This window comes from Aspergillus candidus (genome assembly GCF_002847045.1).
Source record: "Aspergillus candidus strain CBS 102.13 unplaced genomic scaffold BDW47scaffold_2, whole genome shotgun sequence".
Lineage (NCBI taxonomy): Eukaryota > Fungi > Ascomycota > Eurotiomycetes > Eurotiales > Aspergillaceae > Aspergillus > Aspergillus candidus.
Window position 1 is genome coordinate 297,573 of NW_020194007.1, and position 19,403 is coordinate 316,975.

Below are 19,403 nucleotides of genomic sequence, written 5' to 3' on the forward strand. Positions count from 1 at the left end.
GCTTGGTCATTGTACATTGTATCAGTTATAGTATATTGTACCTATTGATACACCTCCAGCTAGGGCATCACCCCTCTATGCACACGATGCGAGGGACAGTCCAGCTACCAATCAGATGCCATAAAATGACCTGATCATCCAGTACCTACTCAGGCTTATCAGCACTATCGGTAGAATAGGGCATGCCACCAACCTCGGATAAACGGCGACAAATGGGCTGGACTCATATCGAATGGGGCTAGTCGCTTGACTCATCCCCAGGATCTCGTGGGGAATTGGGCTGGGGAATTGGGCTGGGGAACTGGGGATTCATCCGACTTAGCCCATCCACCATCCTCAAAAAATGGCACCCAACAATATTGTAGTCCTGGGGTAGGATACACATACTTCCTGCGATATATCCCTCATCATCCCACACTAATGCGCGAGTAGAGCCGGCGTCTCAGGCCTCACCACCGCCTACCTCCTCTCCAAAGATGCCTCCAACTGCATCACCGTGGTCGCCAAACACATGCCCGGGGACTACGACATCGAGTATGCCTCTCCCTGGGCCGGCGCCAACTACGTTCCGTCCGTGCTTCAAGGGTATTTTCTTATCTCCCACTCTCCTGACATCTCCCACCCGTTCCAGGCTAATCAGCACAGAGTGGGCCAAAGCAACCCCGTCCATGAGACCCGGGAACGGAATACATGGCCTTTCTTGAAGGAGCTAGCTGAGAAGCATCCCGATGCAGGCATTCACTTTCAAGGTATGTTCTGCATCATCGTATCACTCCAAATCATTGGAAGCTAAGCTGACGGGCCGATCAGACTCAATTGGCTACATACGCAAGACCGACGAGGGCTCCTCGAACGGTTCCTCTGTCGCAGCAATCAGGCAGCCGTGGTTCAAAGACGTTGTCCCGGATGTATGCGCACCGCACCACTGTCTACCAGCATTAACAGCTAACTCTATATCATCTAGTTCTGCGGGGTCCCTCAAGACCAACTTCCCCCCGGAATCGCCAGCGGCAGCAAGTTCACCTCCGTCTGCATAAACACCGCAATCTACCTCCCCTGGCTCGCCAGCCAATGCCTCCGCAACGGGGTAATCTTCAAACGCGGGGTACTCCCCCACATCGCAGACGCCGCCAACGCGCACCACACCGGCCAGCGCGCGGCCCTAGTAGTCAACTGCACCGGCCTCTCCTCCAAGACCCTCGGCGGCGTCACCGACAACAACCTCTACCCCGTCCGCGGCCAAATCGTAATCGTACGCAACGACTCGGGCGCAATGGCCGCCATCTCAGGCGCGACGGACGATGGGCCCGACGAGCTATGCTACATGATGACGCGGGCGGCGGGGGGCGGCACCGTGCTGGGCGGGTGCTACCAGAAGGACCGGTGGGAGTCGACGCCGGATCCTAACCTCGCGGTGCGGATCATGAAGCGTGCTGTGGCGCTGCGGCCGCAGTTGGTTGGGGAGGGGCAGGGCATTGAGGGGTTGGATGTTGTGAGGCATGGGGTTGGGCTGCGGCCTGTTAGGGAGGGAGGCACGCGGATTGAGGTTGAGAGGGTGGACGGGGTGGCTGTTGTGCATAATTATGGGCATGGGGGGTTTGGGTATCAAGCTTCTTTTGGGTGTGCGGGGGAGGCGGTTGCTTTGGTGAGGGGTGTGCTGCGGGAGGCGAAGTTGTAGATTCACTCCAACTCTGAACATTGTGAGGAGCACACTCAGTGCCAGACAACTAAGCTTAGAGTAGCTAGCGATATTACGTCGAAGACTAGAGTCAGACAATGACGTTCTAGAAGTCTACACTGCACTGCAAAGTAGACCCCAACGAGACCTCATCATAACGACGTCACCACCACCACCGTCTCTAATATAACTAACCCCAGCTATCTCCGCACACATTCTTATCATCATCAATCAAGCATTATTCTATTAATTCGAACTAAAACGAGAATAAGGAAGAAACACATATATTATCCAAAATGAGATACCACCCCCCCGTCGTCGAAGAAGAAACATCTGACACGGAAAACATGGAGCCTCCCAAGCGGAAGCGCCCCGAGAAACCGGACGGACAGACCCCCGCAAGCCTGGAGCCTGATTTTGAGGAGAGTGGACAGGCGGGGCAAGAACAGCGCGAGCCGCCTGCGAAGGTATCTAAAGGTTCTGCGGCGGGTGGCTCAGAGGGGGCCGCCGGGGAGAAGAAGACAGAGGAGGAGAAAAAACCGTCTAACTGGCCGCATAAGGTCCCTGTTGACGTGGAAGAGGATCTTGGGGATGAGGAGGATGAGGTTGATGAGGGAGGTGGAGGTGAAGCTGAAGCTTACGGGGATCCTGGAGAGGACTACGAGGTTGGGGATGTAGAAGGAGAAGAAGAAGAAGAGGAAAAGGAAGAGGAGGGCGAGAACGCGGACGAAGTGGAACTCCTCGACGAAGAACAACCCGGCAACAATGACGTCGACGACAAAGATCTCGAGAACCAACTGGAGCGCGAACTCGGCAGAGACACCGAAGACGACATGCGCGACGATACCAACGAGGACACGCCCCTCGGCGACGAGCAAGACCAGCCCGACGAGGCGTCTACCAACGGACCCAAGGTGCAGCGAACGGTCGAGCAGTTTGGTCGGACGCCCCTGCACGGCACTTCTCTGGCCGAGAAGCCTTTGACCGCGACGCCGGATACGCTCCTGGCGATGCTGCTGGATGCGATGCTCAAGTCGCGGCCCATCTCGCACGATCTTTCGCAGCGAGCTGTCAAAAAGGTGCTCGATGAGGGATATCACGATATCCAGACGCTGGGGGATAGTAGCTGGGAGGACCGCACGGGCGTGTTGCGCGACGGCGGGTATAATCGGTATCGGGAACAGGGGGCTACTAATTTGGGGGAGGCGGCGCAATTTATCAGGGAGAAATATGGTATGTCAACCACTCCTCCTTGGATATGGTGGTTACCCAGACTTCTCCAACTAACCGATGTAGATGGCGATCTGAATAACCTCCTCGAGTCCGCGCATCATGACCGGGGTGAAGTGCGGGACCGCGTCAAGGAGTTGAAAGGACTCGGCGATATGGGCGTGGACCTCTTCTTCAACAACGTGCAGAGCGTCTGGCCAGAGATTGCTCCGTTCCTCGATCAACGGAGTCTGCAGACAGCCGAACAGGTGGGCATTGGCAGGGATCTGAACAGCATCTTTGAAGAACTGGAGGGAGACGCTATGCAGATGAGCCGGTTGGCGAATGGGCTGTCGACCATTCGGTTGGAGAAGAGACAGGATGCGCTGATGGGATTGTAATGATCTGGAGAAGTGATCTGTATTCAAGTAGTCATGTCTATAACCATATCCTGGATATTTGATCAGTTGGAAGTGATATCAAATCCAACCTACTCCTTGACTATCATATGGAGTAATGGTCAGCCCTATCGATAACGTATTAAGGAGTAAAAAAAACGGACCCATTCCGGTATGGTATGGAAAGATTGCTAGTCAGCATCCTGGTGCAATGGATTCATGTCGATCCGTATCTCCAGTCCAGCCCCCATGCCACAAATACCCCGGTCCAACATCCTGGAAAACAACCCTGGCTGTCTTTGTCTTTATTGACTATTCTAGACCATTGGTGTACTGAGACTAATAACCAATAACGATCACTCCCTAATCTAGCGGAATGTCGACCATCCGTTTATAGAAACAATGACCACGTGAAAGGCGGATTCGGCGGCTGACTCAGCGCTTGGCAGACCCACCGCCGACGACGGCGCAAAACAACAACTGGATGAGCTGGGGAGCCTTGTTGTCTCCTTGATTTCTCCGTCCGCATCTTTCCCTCCCTGCAATCGTGCTGTATGCTTTCTCTTGACCACAGGCGATCCCTTCTTTTCTACCTCTGTAAGTGTCTGATTGTCCTGGTCGGGTCATTCCTCAGCGGTTACCCTGCGCTTTCTCCGTCACGCGACAGTCGGTCCACCGGGCTGTTAGGCGACGAGAATCCAGGCTCGGGTTACGTGTGCTGTGATGAGAGCCGTCATTTGGAATTTGGACTAGACTAACATGCCTTCGATATAGAATTCAGAACAGACGTCCGTCATACCGTCCCGCGCACCGGATCGATTCATCAAGCTGCATCTGCCGATTCTATAAATAGACGGATTCTTCAAACCGCAGACATGGATTTCTCCAACATCTTGTATGTCTAACCGGATAACACCTTGTGGTTGTGATGGGTGGACTCGCTGACACCGTTAGTCGGATTGTGAACATCGCCGTGGGCGTGATCATGGTTCTGGGCGGCATCGCTCAGTTCTTCCCCCCGTCCATGGGCTCCATCATCGTTGGTGCCTATGTGATTGTCTTCGGCCTTCGTATGTCCTCTGCTTAATACTCTGCTCGACTTATTATAAATACTGACTCCGACTTAGTTGTTGGTGGCCTGGAATTCCTGCCCACCGTCCCTGACTACGTGTACCGTTACGCTTCGTTCCTCTTCTCTTTCCTCGGCCGGGGCGCTTGTAAGTCGCTATCATTCCCTCATCCCCATACCCCACTAACCCATCGCAGTCTACATCTTTGTCGGATCGATCATGCTGCACGGTCACGTCCTGCGCTACATCGCCGGTTCGCTGGTCGGCTTCGTCGGTGTCGGCTACCTCGCTCTGGAATTCGTTCCCTCGATCGAGCCCCCTTCGAACATGCGCGAGTCCGACCAGGGCTGGGGCGCTGAGCAGGTCTAATCGACCTTTTGTGGAAAATGAACCAGAACGCGGTGATCTCTAACAAGAGATTAAACCGCATGACTTGATCGTCGGCCCGAAAAGAAGAGATGGTGATAGGCATGGTGGAGCGGTTTCCTTAACGCTATCGATGTACGACGTACGACAAGTGCGATGATACGATAATTCTTTTTCCTTCATGGTGATGTTTTGGACTTGGACTCCTGACGTGGCATGATCTTGACTTGGACTAGCATTGTCATCTCCGGATGGACTTATACCGATATCTATTTTGTACTTTTGATTGTCTGTATCAATAGTAGATAATTGCATCTTCATCCGTTTATGGGTTGGTATACGCATCAAGACTGCATTATAGATGTATACCCTGGTAGGCTGGGATATTGAAGTAGAATCCTGTAGGCTATACTACAGACATCTGCGTCCTTTTCTGCCGGATCATTTGGGAACCTTCTTCTCATTACCTCCAATTCAACGTACGCTACAACAAAAGGACCTTCTATCCTCTTCTCCTTGTGCATACTACTATCCTAGACCTACATTCACTCTCAAATACAGGGAAACGAAAGGCATACCCTTAAGGAGAAGATTCCCAGTTACATACTTCCATGTGTAATAAGTCTAAATCATCAGAAAGTCCACGCTCTTATCATACAGATGATAGAAAAAAAGAGGCTGATACAGAAGCTGTCTTCAACGGTAGGGCTGTCTCGATCTCGGTTCGGCCCGAGTGATGATGACTTGAGCTGCCAGTCGGGATATACTATATCAGCAAGTGGCGTTAACCATACTCACATAGATACCCTTTCTCTCCAGAACTCCAGATAATCCTACCCCATCGACTCCCTCCCTCTCACTATCAGAGAAAAGAGAGAAACAGAAAAGAGATCGACAAAATGAAACCCAAAATCCTAACCCTAACCGGCGACGTCATGCTCGGCCGCCTCATCGACCAACTCCTCCCGCACCCCGTCCCGAACGCGCCCCCCTCCGAACGCAACCTAATCCCACACCTCCGCCTCCAACACGCCCACCTAAAGAACTACACGCCCTCCTCCCCCTGGGGCACCGCCCTCCCTCTCCTCCTCCACGAATCCGACCTAACCCTCATCAACCTCGAAACAGCAGTAACGAACACATCCTCACCATGGCCGAACAAGGTCTTCAACTACCGCGCGTCGCCGGAGAACGCGTGTGCCGTGCTGCGCGCGGCGTGTGTTGATTATGCGGGGCTGGCGAATAATCATGCGGCTGATTTTGGGGAGACGGGGTTGGAGGAGTCGGTTTGGGCGGTTAGGGAGCGGGCGGGGGTTGCGAGTGCAGGGGCGGGGAGGGACCCTGCGGAGCCTGCTGTTTTGCGGTTTCCTAGGCTTGCATCCGCTGGTGGTGGTGGTGGTGGGGAGAAGATGAAGCAGGGGGAGGAAGGGGGAGAAGGGCTCACTATCCATGTATACGCCGCATCAGACCACCCCACAGCATGGGCAAACCTGCCCACCTTCCACTTTATAGACTACAGCGCAGAGACGCGCGTGCGGCTCAAGACACTCTTGACAGGGTCATTTCCCTTCCCCTCCAGCGGTGAACAGCCGCAGCAACAGGCACAACCAGACATCAAAATATTCTCTGTCCACTGGGGCCCAAACTACACCTGGCAGCCCGCATCCGAAATCCAACACCTAGCACACTTCCTCATCGACGAGTGCGGCGTGGACATTGTACACGGACACTCCGCGCACCACGTGCAGGGCGTGGAGGTGCACAAGGGGAAGCCCATCATCTACGGGTGTGGGGACTTTGTGGATGATTATGCGGTTGATAGGCGGTTTCGGAATGATCTGGGGGGTGTGTGGAGGGTTGTTTTCAAGGAGGGAGACGAGGGGGATGAGGTGGGGAGAGCGAGGAAGAGCAGGTTGGTGATGGATAGGGTGGAGGTGTTTCCGACAAAGTGTGAGCTGTTTCAAGTGAATATGTTGGATCCTGGGGAGGAGGATCATGAGTGGGTTGTTGAGACTATTGGGAGGTTGAGTGGGGAATTGGGGACAAAAGTGCGTTCGGGGGAGAGGGGTCAGGTTGTCGTTGAATTGTAGTTTAGCTTCTTTCTTCTTTCTCTTTTCATGGTGTTTGTTTATTCCTAAAATGGTATGGGATTAATGATTCTTATGAGATATGGAATGAGGTATAAGAGTAGTTGCATCGTCGTTGATTCATTAGAGGAACAAAAATATACTAAACATGGTATCAACATAAGACCCAGACAGGGCGAGGCAATCGTGAACAAACACGACCAGTAGATAAGTAAAGAAAAGTGAAAGAGAGACAGCTCAATAAAAAGAATGAAGAAGAGGGTTAAACCCCCAACACCAACCTCCTCTGGCTTGAATCCTCCCGCCCACCAGACGACTCCTGCATCATGGTAGTAGTAACCTCAATGCCACTCGCCGGGTTTGAATGAGCCTCACCCGACTTGACATCAACATCGATAGTGCACATGCCGAAGTCGCGGTCCTGCGAGAAGAGCTCCATGCGCGGACGGGAGCGGCTAACGCCGGTCTTGTTGCGGGTGGTGGTGTTGTTGTAGTGGTTGTAGCTGCGTGTGGAGAGCAGTTTGGGGAAGAAGCGGCTAATGAGGGGGCGGAGGAAGGGGAGACAGGCGCAGATGATGGCGACGTTGCATTCGGCTGCTGTCCAGTAGGCGGCGCCGACGTTGCTTTCTGTTTGATGTTAGGGGTGGGTTGGTTGGGGGGGTGATTGTAGAGTGGAGTGGGTACTCACTGGATGTGTCGGTGGCCCGGGCTACCTCTCGGAGACTTTGGAGACGGAGGATACTGGTGATGACCACGCTGTGATAGGGTCAGTATCGGAGAAAGCAATGTAGTGGTAATCAGGGGTGCATACAGAATGCCAATGGCGAAAATACCCATAAGTCCAACCTTCTGCATCCGCGGCAGCTGTAGCCGCGAAAGGAGCGGCATCGGCAGGATAAACAGCGCCACATCGGTAACGATATTCATAGACGCGTTGAAGAACCACACGATCTCAAAGTCGAGACACCCGCCGGGGATCTCGCGGTCCCAGAACTTCGCCACCGGCACGCAGTTGACGTAACCGCTCAGGACGGCCCAGGTGGTGTACAGTGCGACGATGCCTAGCACGCCCCAGCAGGCGAGGCGGAATCGCTTTTCGGGGAAGATGCGCAGGTATTGGAAGAGGATGGAGAATTTGGTGAAGCCCAGACTGGCGTTGTATAAAGGGATTGAGGCCCAGAGACTCTATTATATCTATTAGTGAGGTTCTGATAAGTATATGGAGAGTGCAAGACGAACCTTCAGTTGCAACTTCAATTCCCGTGGGGACAGGGTGTTGTCCGGTTGTCCCAGGCCATAATGTACTTCTGCTCAAATGTTAGAGAGATCCAGGCCCACTGGCAATACAAGGAGACGAACCAGCGCAAACGAGACCGAAATAACAGATGGCCAGAGCCAAAGACACGAGGATGGTATAATCTTCTCGGCCCATCAACTTCATCACTCCAAGGCGAGCATACATGCGCATGCCGACGACGAGGACTGAAAGCGCCGTCAGCACGCCTGCTACCACCACTGCTCGATGTCCATGGGTGCCGTCGTTTGCTCCCCGTGGGATGAACGTGTGCAGTATGTGTTCATCCATGGTGTTCCGCGAAAAGAGTGAATTCGGGTCGAAAGTCGTGTCAAATGAGTGTAGTTCGGCTCCGACTCGGGGATAAATGCGGAGCGCGTCAGTCTCGTCGTAGATGCACTCCTATGTCTTCGGAATCATGACCAAGGGGGTGAAATGCTGTGCATGGAGGTGCCTGAAGTCAAGCAAGCAAAGAGCGTATCCATCATCATTTCTACACAGGCCGAAGTTAGGACGACCACTGTTATTTATTGGGAGTCGTCCCCGCCGAAAACCTTGATAGTAAATCAATAGCGTACCAAGATCAATTCAATCAGCTGGGGTAAAACCCACACATGGGCTATAGATTTCTACATCCACTACCGCCGGAGTTCATGAGGCACTCGGCGCAGGACAGGCCGAACAACCCCACATGTGTCTTGATAGCCGGGAGCCCATCCATGGAACGCCACTGCCGGTCTTTGATGCTTCGAGCATAGCTTGGACAGATGGCGCCGCAAGCGGGCGACCTCGTCTGCACGACAGCTGCTGATTCGATTGCGTGGCTCCACCCACCAGCCAGCGCCATACCATGCCGGGTTTACAAACTCAATGTCTTCGTCCCTTCTGGATGGCCATCCTTCTTCCGTAGGGTCCTCGCGAAGGAGCTCACGTAAGGGATACAACGTGGCGAGCTTGCCACGTTCTGCGGACCTGACCAGTCACTCGCCCTAGCACTATCCCCTGTCTATCCCATGGATCGAATATTATAGAAGATCTCGGAGAATTGTAGTATGGCTGGGCAGAGATGAACCTTGCTGAAACTCTCTGGTGTGGATCGAGTGCGCCCATTGCTGCTCGATCGCCCGAGTGGGCCTACCCTCTCGGCTGGAAAGCTGGCACCGAGGCACTTAGTTCATCAACATGCCTACAAACTCACGTCCAAAGTGTCATTCTTCTCGCATACTACCATCCAGGGGTTCAGTATCCCGCGCCGCATATTGCGATCGTATGAGGACTGGTACTAGGCTTTTGTTCCTGAACCCTTCCTGACCTCCAACCCGGCATGCCGGGTCTTTTTCAAGTGCGGTGGGGCCGGTTCGCCAAAAAGATCTCCATCTTGTGGCGCTAGTCCGCATCAGAGGGATTATTGACGGGCTAATGGCCATTATTTGCTGTGGGACCTTGTTTTTTTCTTTTATCAGATTGGGAAAGCAAAACGCAACGCGACGGGAGGTAATTATTGCATCTTCGGGGTTGTTGGCACGTCGCCGAAATTTTCAGCAAGGGGACCATGGCTGTCCGGCATGGCCGAGCTTTGATGTCTTGGTTCTTCCGTAAAGCCGCTCAGGGTTTGGGTCCTGCGCGATTCATGCATTACCAGATTTCAAGAACCATTAACCATTTTATCTGCCAAGTGCCAACTCATTGGTTACTATTACGTTTTGTTTGCCGGTGTTCGACCATTCGACCTGACCCGGGTCTGTTCAGCCACAATCATAAGGTAAGATCTCAGGATCAATAAAAGTTTGACAGGGTCTCCTGAGTTCTTGGCACTTCGGCACATGGAAATAGTGATGTGCACGAGAGATCAGCCTTCGGAGCTAGTTCAAATCTGTTCGATGTGTACTCCATAGCTGGGATGGGGACAATGCAACATGGCAGAATTTTCCACTTGACGCATTCACTGCCCACTCCCAGCACGTGTCGATCTCCGCGAGACACGTGGAGAGGCTGAGAATCTGGGATTTTCGATTCGCCATGTTCCGTCTTGGGTGTGCCTAGACTCTGGGCATTCTCAATCCACGATGGCTATAAGGACAAAGGGATTGGTTCACGGAGTGGAGGGGATCAAGAATAGATAAAGGGCAGGTTGTTCTCGTCAGTGTTAACTGTCAAGGCTTCATTCAGCTCACTTGGAGAAAGGAGGCTCAATGCCGAAGGATCTCATCTCAGTCAAGTTAGTCCGGCAACAGATCAAACCCCGAGTCTCTCCAAATACTCCATAATTCAGATGGAGGAGCTCCCACGCGGCAGAGGAATGCTAGCAGCTATGGGGCAAAACGTGGCTATTCCACAAGCAGGCAGAAATCCACCACCCCGACTGATCGGCTGACAGATAGCCCCATGCACTACTGGATTGGGGAAATGGTTGTCACTCCTTGATTTCATCATTTGCTCAATTAATCCGTCATTCCCTGGTGACTGGTGAGAGGTTGATGATTAGCAGGTCGGGGTTACTGATAAGTGAGCCAACTGCCTGTCATACCTGGATATGTTGTCTACCATAGTAACAAATATGTGGGAATAACAAGTCATAGATATGTTCATGTTTCAAATAAAAAACCTGAGAATTGAAATACCTGCTTGGTATTTTGTTTTTGATCTTGATGATATAGGAGCTATTAACATAGTAATAAGAGGCTCGGAGATAGTTTGAGTCTAAGTACGTGCACCTCTGGGTTTCAGATGCGAATGAAGGAAGTACCGTTATACTCATCATTTTCGCTTGACATGTAATAATATCTATAAACCTGGTCAGCCGAAACCAAATTTTTATATAATCAAGGGTTCCTAAGGTCAGATGCTTAAAATTTCCCTCCACAAGCGTTGTGCATTGCTTATTATGATTTTATATATTTCAATGTCAAAAGTAGCAGCAAATTTAAGAAGATAGAGTAATTTAATTCATTAAACTTTACTAGTCAATGACGGCGATCCGCTCAATACTATTTAAACATGTTGAATTGATTCAGTGAGTACTATACTCTTTGTAGGTACTATATTGTAAGACTGACATAGAGTATTGGCTTTATTGAATTAGTTCATCAAAACTTAGCCCGTTGCTCTAATCTAACAGTCTATATATTCGAGTCATATTCTCCACTCATCTCAATTACTTCTTTACATCTTTCAGCCCTATAATTTGTCTTCTTCCAGTTTAAGACAATGCAATATATACAGTTAGATTGGCCGGGTTTTGGATCACGCTAGCTGTTTAAAATTGTCTCTATCATATCTACCATGATTTGAGACCATGCCTATGACATTTTCACAATCCTACCATGATAAGGACAAAAGGTACCGAATACTATAAGGTAAACAAGTACATTCTTATCATCGGATGGAAGTCCGATCGGTCAAATATTCCACCGGACGTCCCGCCGAATCACGAAATCCGCTTCCCCGCAGCCGGTCGCCTACACCTATGATATAATCCCGAGGCCCTTCATCAACCCCTCCATCTCTCCCCGATCTTCTCGACCCCTGCTTTTCCAAGTTCCTACATCAACTATATATGAAGTATCTCCAAGCATATCGCAGCTCAATTGGATTCCTGCGACACATCACCTCTCCCGCATTCCATTCCGGCTCCTTCCCCGCACTCCGAACCAACCCTTTCGTTTCCGCCGCCCAACCGAGGTTCACCGCACGCACAATGGCAACGGCAATGGCAAAGCGCCTTGAAGGCAAGACGATCGTCGTGACGGGTGCATCATCCGGTATTGGTCGCAGCACGGCCAAGGAGTTTGCTCGCACCGCGCCCAAGAACCTGAAGCTTATCGTGACGGCGCGCCGTCTCGAGTCGCTGCAGCAGTTGGCGCAGGAGATCAAGGAGGAGGTCGGCGACGGCGTCCAGACCTTGCCTGTGAAGTTGGATGTGAGCAACCAAGAGGAGGTCAAGAACTTTGTGTCGTCCTTGCCGGCGGAATTCCAGGACATCGATGTCTTGGTCAATAATGCGTACGTGGCCCGACATCCCACCCGTCGTTGTCATCATATGTACTAATTTCTATTCAGTGGTCTCGTCAAGGGCGTTGCCAAGGCTCCGGAGATCGCCCAGGAGGATATCGACACCATGTTCCAGACCAATGTCAACGGACTGATCGGGATGACCCAGGCGGTTCTCCCCATCTTCAAGAAGCGGGAGGATGGTGGCCGTGGCGATATCATCAACATTGGAAGCATTGCGGGCCGCGAGGCGTACGCTGGTGGCAGCATCTACTGTGCCACCAAGGCTGCCGTCAAGTTCTTCACGGAAGCTCTGCGGAAGGAGCTGATCGCGTCGAGAATCCGCATCATTGAGGTCGACCCGGGCCAAGTGGAGACGGTAAGGCCTTAATTATCCTACTCGCTTTATCGTTTATACTTGACTGGTCACTAACGCTGGTGGTAGGAGTTCTCCGTGGTGCGATTCTACGGCGACAAGGCCAAGGCGGATGCCGTTTACTCGTAAGTCTTCTAGGCACGTCATGTACGGATCGAGACTAACAATCCCACAGCGGCTGCGAGCCTCTGACGCCCGATGATATCGCCGAGGTCGTTGTTTTCGCCGCTGGTCGGCGCGAAAACGTCGTGATGGCGGATACTTTGATTTTCCCCAGCCACCAGGTGAGCCATCGCATCCGATTGGATCAAGTATCCCTTTGTGGAGTTACACATCGCTAACGGTTTTCCAGGCGTCCCCGGGCCAATTGCACAAGAAGAACTAAACCAAATTATATGGCTAGGAGCTACGCAAATGGCTTGAGTTAGATGAAACATGAACATAGACTACCTCGCTGTATAGTGCGAAATAAACTTTGCAAATGTTACACCGAGTGACACTCGATCTCCACAATCCCCATCCCTCATTTTTTGTTTATCATTCAATTCAAAACGGTCCAGTTTCAGAGATAGACAGCGTGTGATCTGTGGTGTGTCAAAACATGGAATGTTCCCAATCGAATCTCGATTCTTGGATGTGAACTGCAGTCTATAGGCTATACATATGAATGCTTACGCCATGGACATTCCAAATACTGACGCCATGGCTTGAAAGGCGTTGACGGTACCTGCCCGGTTCTGAAGTTTCGCCTGACCCACAACCAGTCCTACCTGATCTGTGGCCCCAGCCGACCTAGCCAACCCCATACCTATGAAACAGTCCGTCAACAGACGACATGCTCGAGACAGTAAGTATCTACCATACTATCTCTCATTTGTCCGAAATATCTATGCGGCGATATACCTGTTTCTACGTACCACAAACTCTTGCGAGCAGACCAGGAACAACATATACGAAATAATGGACACTGCCGACATAAAGTGTCATATTAGACACCAACTGGAGTTCAAGTCTATGCACATATTTACCCCGGAGCAGTATCTCCGGATATTCTCGCATGATCAGCATCACACCGCAGCTCCTAGATCTACATATCAGACTCCATCTCATACGATATGATCTATCTCCACCGTACCTGTCAATCTTGAATCTACGCACCGTGTCGAGTCCACACACCTATCATCAACTCTATCTAATCCATAAAAAGCAAAAGCAAAAACAAGGAAGAAAGAAGAAAGAAAGCACGGTCACACAATCCCAGCCACAGTGGTCCTTTACTGCACCGCACAGACATTCCAAACTTCCCTCCCCACAACAGAGTTGAACAGACAGATAGACAAGCAAAATAGGTCTGGTTAGCGTTGTCTGGTGCATGTGGGATGAATTAACCTTTCTACCAGTCATGTCAAAGACAAGGGATTGCGTCCCGGTACTCCGTGCATACATGTTGACAAGTCCGCATCTGCCTGACTGATGTCATCGGATGCATCTGCTGGGAGCATTGCGAAAGACGAGGATAGATCCGGTGAGTGCGTAATTTGCGGGGGTTTAACATACTATACTATACATGTTGCCAGTGGATTTAACACGCAGATAGAATATCAGCCGATAGACAGCCAGGAAGTTACATGCAACGAGGAAACCATAAGGCGAGCAGGGCAGCACTACTGCATCTGTAAGTATAAGTGTAAGTGTATATGTATCCCCTAGTAAATACCAGTACGGCAGAAGTAATGGTACGTCCGCCCGCCCACTCCACAACCCACAACACAATACCCACGCACACAAGGATGATTGATGATGCCAAGCATCGGATACTTTGAGGGGCTTTTCCCAGAATGAGAATGATCGTCTTTCGGCCGAGGGTGTTTTCCGTTAGTTATTCAATTCGCTATGCGGGCTACCTACCTAAGGTAGTTGGTATCGGGTGAGGGCTGTGTGAGTCTGTTTGGATTGGTGGTGGTGGTGGTGGTGGTTGTCGTGGTCGTAGGTGGCTGACTATCATTTATCTCTGAGTCTCCATTGATGGATAACAGTGGTAATCCAAGGTCAATTACTTGTCAATGTCAGGTCAGTCAGGTAGGATCATATTCATGGTAAGGATGGATGTCCCGCGATCAGCATACTCATCTTGTGAAATCCGAGGTTGGGCAGTCGGTAGATTACTAGGTAGCTTGTCTACCAACGAGACAGCAGACTGTTTATCTTCTTCATAGAAATCATGTCTACTTTGGTGTATTTGTTCAATTATCTCAATGAAAATATTATCACATTATCCCCCCTGTAAACTAAAGACACTATTATTCCCTAGGACCATCAGTTAAATCCATACAATGACGCAACTCAAAGAGCCACAAGAGTCCAAGACACACAATGTACGGGGTAATAACTCCGTGTCCTCCGGACTCCATACTCCATACTCTGGACTAGCAACGCACATCGCATCGTACTCGGCATTTTGAAAGGCCACATCGCATATGATCAGACCACAGATCCCCTATCATCCGTGGCAAGTGGGGACGTGGGGAAGACTTTGACTCTACTATTAGTTGATCAATTTCTGGGCATGTCATAAGCCGGAGGGGAAGAAGAAGTAGTCAATAACAACGGCAAGGTGAAACCCCCGATCATGGGAATGATAGATGATGTCAGGGAAACTGGGAACAAGCTGTCATGATGAAAAGCTGCAGCGCCCTACATTAAGGCTGACAGGCAAGGCTTCTGGAAGCGAAGGTGGTGGTTTTCAGTTTCCATTTCCCTCCAGGGGCGCCAATCAGCTGGGATTTTTATATGTGGGTTGATGCGAATGGTGGCGTATGGTGCAGGTGATTTTACCTGAGAGTCCAATTATAATTGGCATTTTATAAGAATTCCATTTATTGACTTATTATTTATTTATTTGTTTTTTTTATTTCCCTCCATACCCGACAAAGAACGGAGCAATATAAATTAATCTATCAGCTCGAGAACTATACCGGGTACGGCCGTCGACCACAGACAGGAGTTCCCCCGACGCTTGCGTATGCGATTAATTGACCGTCTCCTGATTGACGAACCTGATTGGTGATTTCTGGATTGCTCGGACTCCGATTTCTTTCCTGGCGCACGAGCCACCGGATATACTTTCATACACTTGACCATGGCATATCCATATCATGAGAGAAACCGTAGTAAAGTGGTAAGGTAGAAGAGTGTTTACTATTCTTAGACTTGTCAATACTAACCAGTCACCACTCTGTTATTATTAGAAGTATGATAAGGGGATTATGATGCTCAGCAGAGTGGACAGGATGAACCAACGTTCAGGGGTGGGGCGTGGGAAAGACGGACCCTAGAACAACCAGCCTAGTCTCAGAGGAGAAGTTGAACAGCCCGGTCAAATCGCCCCAGAGACTAAACGACTAGACTACCTGGTTCAGGATAGTGGGCAAATCATCCGATCCTGGTTGTTTACCTCCACCGGAGTCAGAGAGGGGGGAAGTACCGTGGTCTACCCCCTGTTAGAATTGCTCTGGCTTCATTGAGTGGGTGTGGGTGTTACTCTCAATCGCATTGATTCGTTCTATCTGACAAGGACTACTAAAGAATCACGGAAACCCTAAGATGGTGGATGGATAGTGTGGGGTCGGGGAAATGGTTAATGCCACACCAGTTCAGTGGCATTCTTACCAAGTCAACCCCTTATTGAATATTACAATGAGGATGAGGATGAGGATAAAGATTTGTTGTACCTGTACGAGGTAAGTACAGGCTATAGAGTTAGACAGTCTATCCTTTGCTTGGGGTCCACTTTAAGTTACAGTATCCAAATAACCAAAATCCCCCTAATTCTTACCATCGTCTGCTCTGATTCAGTCTCTACAGGATACGACTCGAGTACATTTGATGGACTCCTTGCAGAAACCAAAATTGAATTGACAAATGAGACAATAATAACCATGACAATAGAGAGAGAGAGTCATAATCATACTCACCTCTCATAATATCGATCCACCTCCTCATAACTAGTGACTTTAAACTCTCCTTAATCATCATCATTCCTGATTCCTCATTCCCCCTTCCCCTCTCACTCTTCACCCCTCTCTCTCCTCTCTTCTCTCTTTCTCTCATTCTCTCCACGGTGTCTGTCTTTGCTTGGACATCCTGTTGATTCTTTTTCCTCCATCTGTAAAGATCCCTGAGATTTGTAGTGTATCCTCAACCAATTCTGTGATCCTCATTGATAACTCAATTATCCATTCTCATTATTCTCACTATTATTTGATTCGATTATTCTATTGTTTTATTACTCATTGATGATTCTTGATTGTTCAATTGCACTATATTATTGAAGTCCCAAGTTCCACGAACCCCCTGATCCCACCCCGTCCTGCTGCTTTAAGCTTGGCCTAGTCCTCCAATTGGACCCGCTGTTGCTGTCCACCTTTAGGCGCTTCTCTTTCTGCGCAAAACTCCCGACCACTTGGGCCCCGACTCTTGTCCCTGCTCCCGATTTTTGTACGGTTGTTTGCTGCTACTACTACTACCTGCCTACCTACCTATCCTTTGCGATTGTTTCTCCGACTGCTGCGTGCGATTTCGTCCCGCTGCCACGGCTCTTCTTGGGATAGCTTCGACCTCCCGTTTCCATCGCTCCCCCTTCTTTTCCTCCCACGCATATTTTGCGCTCGATCCGCCGTGATGGCTTCAAAGGTAAGCCTCAGAACTTCAGCCACCACCTGTCCTCGCTCATCCACATTCCACCCTCTCCCCCTTCCCCTCTGTTTCTGTCTCTCGTATCCGATCGCTGGCCGTCTCCCCTGTCGCACGAGTCGCTCGCCCCTCCCCCTGCCATCATCCGAGAGAACAGAAGAAGCGGACACCAGTCACTCTCCCCGTGATCAATTCCATCCAAAACTAATGCGTCTTTCTTCCCGACCGAACAGTTCCTCCGAGAATACAAGTTGGTGGTCGTCGGTGGTGGTGGTGTCGGAAAGTCGTGCTTGACGATTCAATTGATCCAGAGCCACTTCGTCGACGAATATGACCCAACGATCGAAGGTGAGCGCTACAGCCGGCTTGAACCCCCCCCTCCGAACACGTCGCTCATGAGATTCCCTCGATATAGATTCGTACCGCAAGCAGTGCGTTGTCGATGATGAAGTCGCCTTGCTCGACGTCTTGGATACCGCTGGACAGGAGGAATACTCGGCGATGCGTGAACAGTACATGCGGACTGGCGAGGGCTTCCTGCTCATCTACTCGATCACCTCGCGACAATCCTTCGAAGAAATCATGACCTTCCAGCAGCAGATTCTCCGAGTGAAGGACAAGGATTATTTCCCCATCATCGTTGTCGCTAACAAGTGTGATTTGGAGAAGGAACGTGCCGTGACGGAGCAAGGTTAGTCCCTTTTCTCCTCATTCTTTTTTTTTTTTTTTTTTGGCCTTCACTTTATCCGTTCATTCTACTTGTTTCGCTTTGTTTCCCTTTCTTCACTTATTCATCGCGATCGCTAACTCGCATACAGAGGGTGAAGCACTGGCCCGCCAGTTCGGCTGCAAGTTCATCGAAACCTCCGCCAAGTCTCGCATCAACGTCGAAAACGCCTTCTACGAGCTCGTCCGGGAGATCCGCCGCTACAACAAGGAAATGTCGTCGTACCCGTCCGGATCGGGTGCGTTCGGGTCCCGCGCGCCGGAGGGCAAGATGGACATGAGCGAGCCCGGCGACCACGCGGGCTGCTGCGGAAAGTGCATCGTGATGTAATGGAAGTGGACTGAGCATCGAAATATCGAAATTGCCAGGAAAACACGAATGCGCCCCTCAACGAGACGCGAAACTGGAAGCGAAAAACACACCTGCGATTATACATTTTTTTTAAAGAAAGAGAAATTGACGACGCGACAATGTCACTTCCTCTCCTCCGCCCCTCCCCCGAAGAATTGCGAGCGCGCGTGTGTGACTGATTGATGTGATGGATGGATGGGTTCGGGATTGGATTGTGACATTATACCATACGAAGGCTCGCTCGCTGTCAGATGGAGTCTGCTCACCCTAATGCTATCACCGTCTCCATGAATGTTCGATTCCCCCTTTGTTCCTGTTTTTTTATCATTTATTTTATCTATTTTATACTTTTTTTTTTTTTTGGATGGAAGATTTCTTCGTCATGATCATCCCTATTGTTATATTTGACAGAATGGGCAGAAATAAGGAAAGCTACGGGCCTGTTGATAGAATCTGTGCAATCTACATATGTATTGCTATGGTTGTATTCTTCATCTATCGTGGGTAAATAGACAAAACATCGACTCTTCGTTTCCATTACCAATGTTAGCCAGTGACTGGATTCAAAAACGAGAATGACAAGAAGAGGGAGATTAATCAACCATTGATCAATATGGAGCAGCAAGGGACACCCATTGAACGAGAGCCAAGAACCGCACGTTTGTCTTGTAGATGCATACCTACACCATCAACTCTACTAATTTAAGGGAAGGAAATACATACATACACCTGTTATCCACATATTATGTTGGAACCAGCTCGTCTTAATAAAAGTAGGCATCTACCACATCTGTTGCACTTGGTCCCTCGGGCGACGACAATAGCTAATTTACTACCTACACATACTAGGTACGTATCTAAGAAACATAAACCCAGAGTGGTTTTCTTTCGAAAGAGTAGAGATAATGGATTTTTGGTTCTATTGAATGTTTACATACTGGATATATATCTATCAACTGACCTACTCACCTACCTACCTATCAACTCACTCTACCTAAGCTAGGTACCTGGAAGAGGTACACATATATATACACAGCAGTAAAACAATCATCTCAATCAATCCTCTCTACCTCAGCAGGGGGTGTGAGCGGGCGATCTCAGCAAGGAGGTACTGGCTGCAGATGCACTCTGTATGGGCAGTCTCGCCCTCGTTGTTGGTGTTTTC

The 19,403-nt window shown here is 50.1% G+C and overlaps 8 protein-coding genes across 8 annotated transcripts; 7 read left to right on the plus strand and 1 right to left on the minus strand.

The window, feature by feature from the left end:
* Window positions 1-343: 343 nt before the first annotated feature.
* Window positions 344-1,678, plus strand: BDW47DRAFT_121926 (FAD-dependent oxidoreductase; the record flags this gene model as incomplete). Its single annotated transcript, XM_024815738.1, has 5 exons — window positions 344-372; window positions 433-585; window positions 646-749; window positions 811-908; window positions 965-1,678. The coding sequence occupies 5 exons, from the start codon at window positions 344-346 to the stop codon at window positions 1,676-1,678; spliced, it is 1,098 nt and encodes a 365-aa protein (XP_024676152.1).
* A 242-nt stretch (window positions 1,679-1,920) lies between these two features.
* BDW47DRAFT_97937 (uncharacterized protein) lies at window positions 1,921-3,440 on the plus strand. Its single transcript, XM_024820524.1, has 2 exons — window positions 1,921-2,911; window positions 2,975-3,440. The coding sequence occupies exons 1-2, from the start codon at window positions 1,975-1,977 to the stop codon at window positions 3,286-3,288; spliced, it is 1,251 nt and encodes a 416-aa protein (XP_024676153.1). The 5' UTR covers window positions 1,921-1,974; the 3' UTR covers window positions 3,289-3,440.
* Window positions 3,441-3,707: 267 nt separating this feature from the next.
* On the plus strand, window positions 3,708-5,061 carry BDW47DRAFT_97939 (TVP15 family protein). The gene is made up of 5 exons (XM_024820525.1): window positions 3,708-3,882; window positions 4,060-4,180; window positions 4,240-4,355; window positions 4,413-4,502; window positions 4,552-5,061. The coding sequence occupies exons 2-5, from the start codon at window positions 4,161-4,163 to the stop codon at window positions 4,722-4,724; spliced, it is 399 nt and encodes a 132-aa protein (XP_024676154.1). The 5' UTR covers window positions 3,708-3,882; window positions 4,060-4,160; the 3' UTR covers window positions 4,725-5,061.
* A 559-nt stretch (window positions 5,062-5,620) lies between these two features.
* On the plus strand, window positions 5,621-6,811 carry BDW47DRAFT_121929 (CapA family protein; the record flags this gene model as incomplete). Its single annotated transcript, XM_024815739.1, has 1 exon — window positions 5,621-6,811. The coding sequence occupies one exon, from the start codon at window positions 5,621-5,623 to the stop codon at window positions 6,809-6,811; it is 1,191 nt and encodes a 396-aa protein (XP_024676155.1).
* Window positions 6,812-6,911: 100 nt separating this feature from the next.
* Window positions 6,912-8,708, minus strand: BDW47DRAFT_97941 (PTH11-like integral membrane protein). The gene is made up of 5 exons (XM_024820526.1): window positions 8,168-8,708; window positions 8,048-8,115; window positions 7,620-7,993; window positions 7,497-7,564; window positions 6,912-7,435 (listed from the first exon to the last, which is right to left on the minus strand). Exons 1-5 carry the CDS (start codon window positions 8,391-8,393, stop codon window positions 7,071-7,073), a joined length of 1,101 nt encoding a protein of 366 aa, XP_024676156.1. The 5' UTR covers window positions 8,394-8,708; the 3' UTR covers window positions 6,912-7,070.
* A 2,845-nt stretch (window positions 8,709-11,553) lies between these two features.
* Window positions 11,554-13,153, plus strand: BDW47DRAFT_97944 (oxidoreductase, short chain dehydrogenase/reductase family). Its single transcript, XM_024820527.1, has 5 exons — window positions 11,554-12,104; window positions 12,162-12,471; window positions 12,538-12,593; window positions 12,644-12,752; window positions 12,821-13,153. Exons 1-5 carry the CDS (start codon window positions 11,659-11,661, stop codon window positions 12,851-12,853), a joined length of 954 nt encoding a protein of 317 aa, XP_024676157.1. The 5' UTR covers window positions 11,554-11,658; the 3' UTR covers window positions 12,854-13,153.
* Window positions 13,154-13,259: 106 nt separating this feature from the next.
* Window positions 13,260-13,897, plus strand: BDW47DRAFT_97945 (uncharacterized protein). The gene has a single exon (XM_024820528.1). It carries the CDS (start codon window positions 13,279-13,281, stop codon window positions 13,585-13,587), a length of 309 nt encoding a protein of 102 aa, XP_024676158.1. The 5' UTR covers window positions 13,260-13,278; the 3' UTR covers window positions 13,588-13,897.
* Window positions 13,898-16,455: 2,558 nt separating this feature from the next.
* Window positions 16,456-18,766, plus strand: BDW47DRAFT_97949 (Ras family protein). The gene is made up of 4 exons (XM_024820529.1): window positions 16,456-17,160; window positions 17,394-17,508; window positions 17,576-17,851; window positions 17,979-18,766. Exons 1-4 carry the CDS (start codon window positions 17,149-17,151, stop codon window positions 18,215-18,217), a joined length of 642 nt encoding a protein of 213 aa, XP_024676159.1. The 5' UTR covers window positions 16,456-17,148; the 3' UTR covers window positions 18,218-18,766.
* The last annotated feature ends 637 nt before the right edge of the window (window positions 18,767-19,403 follow it).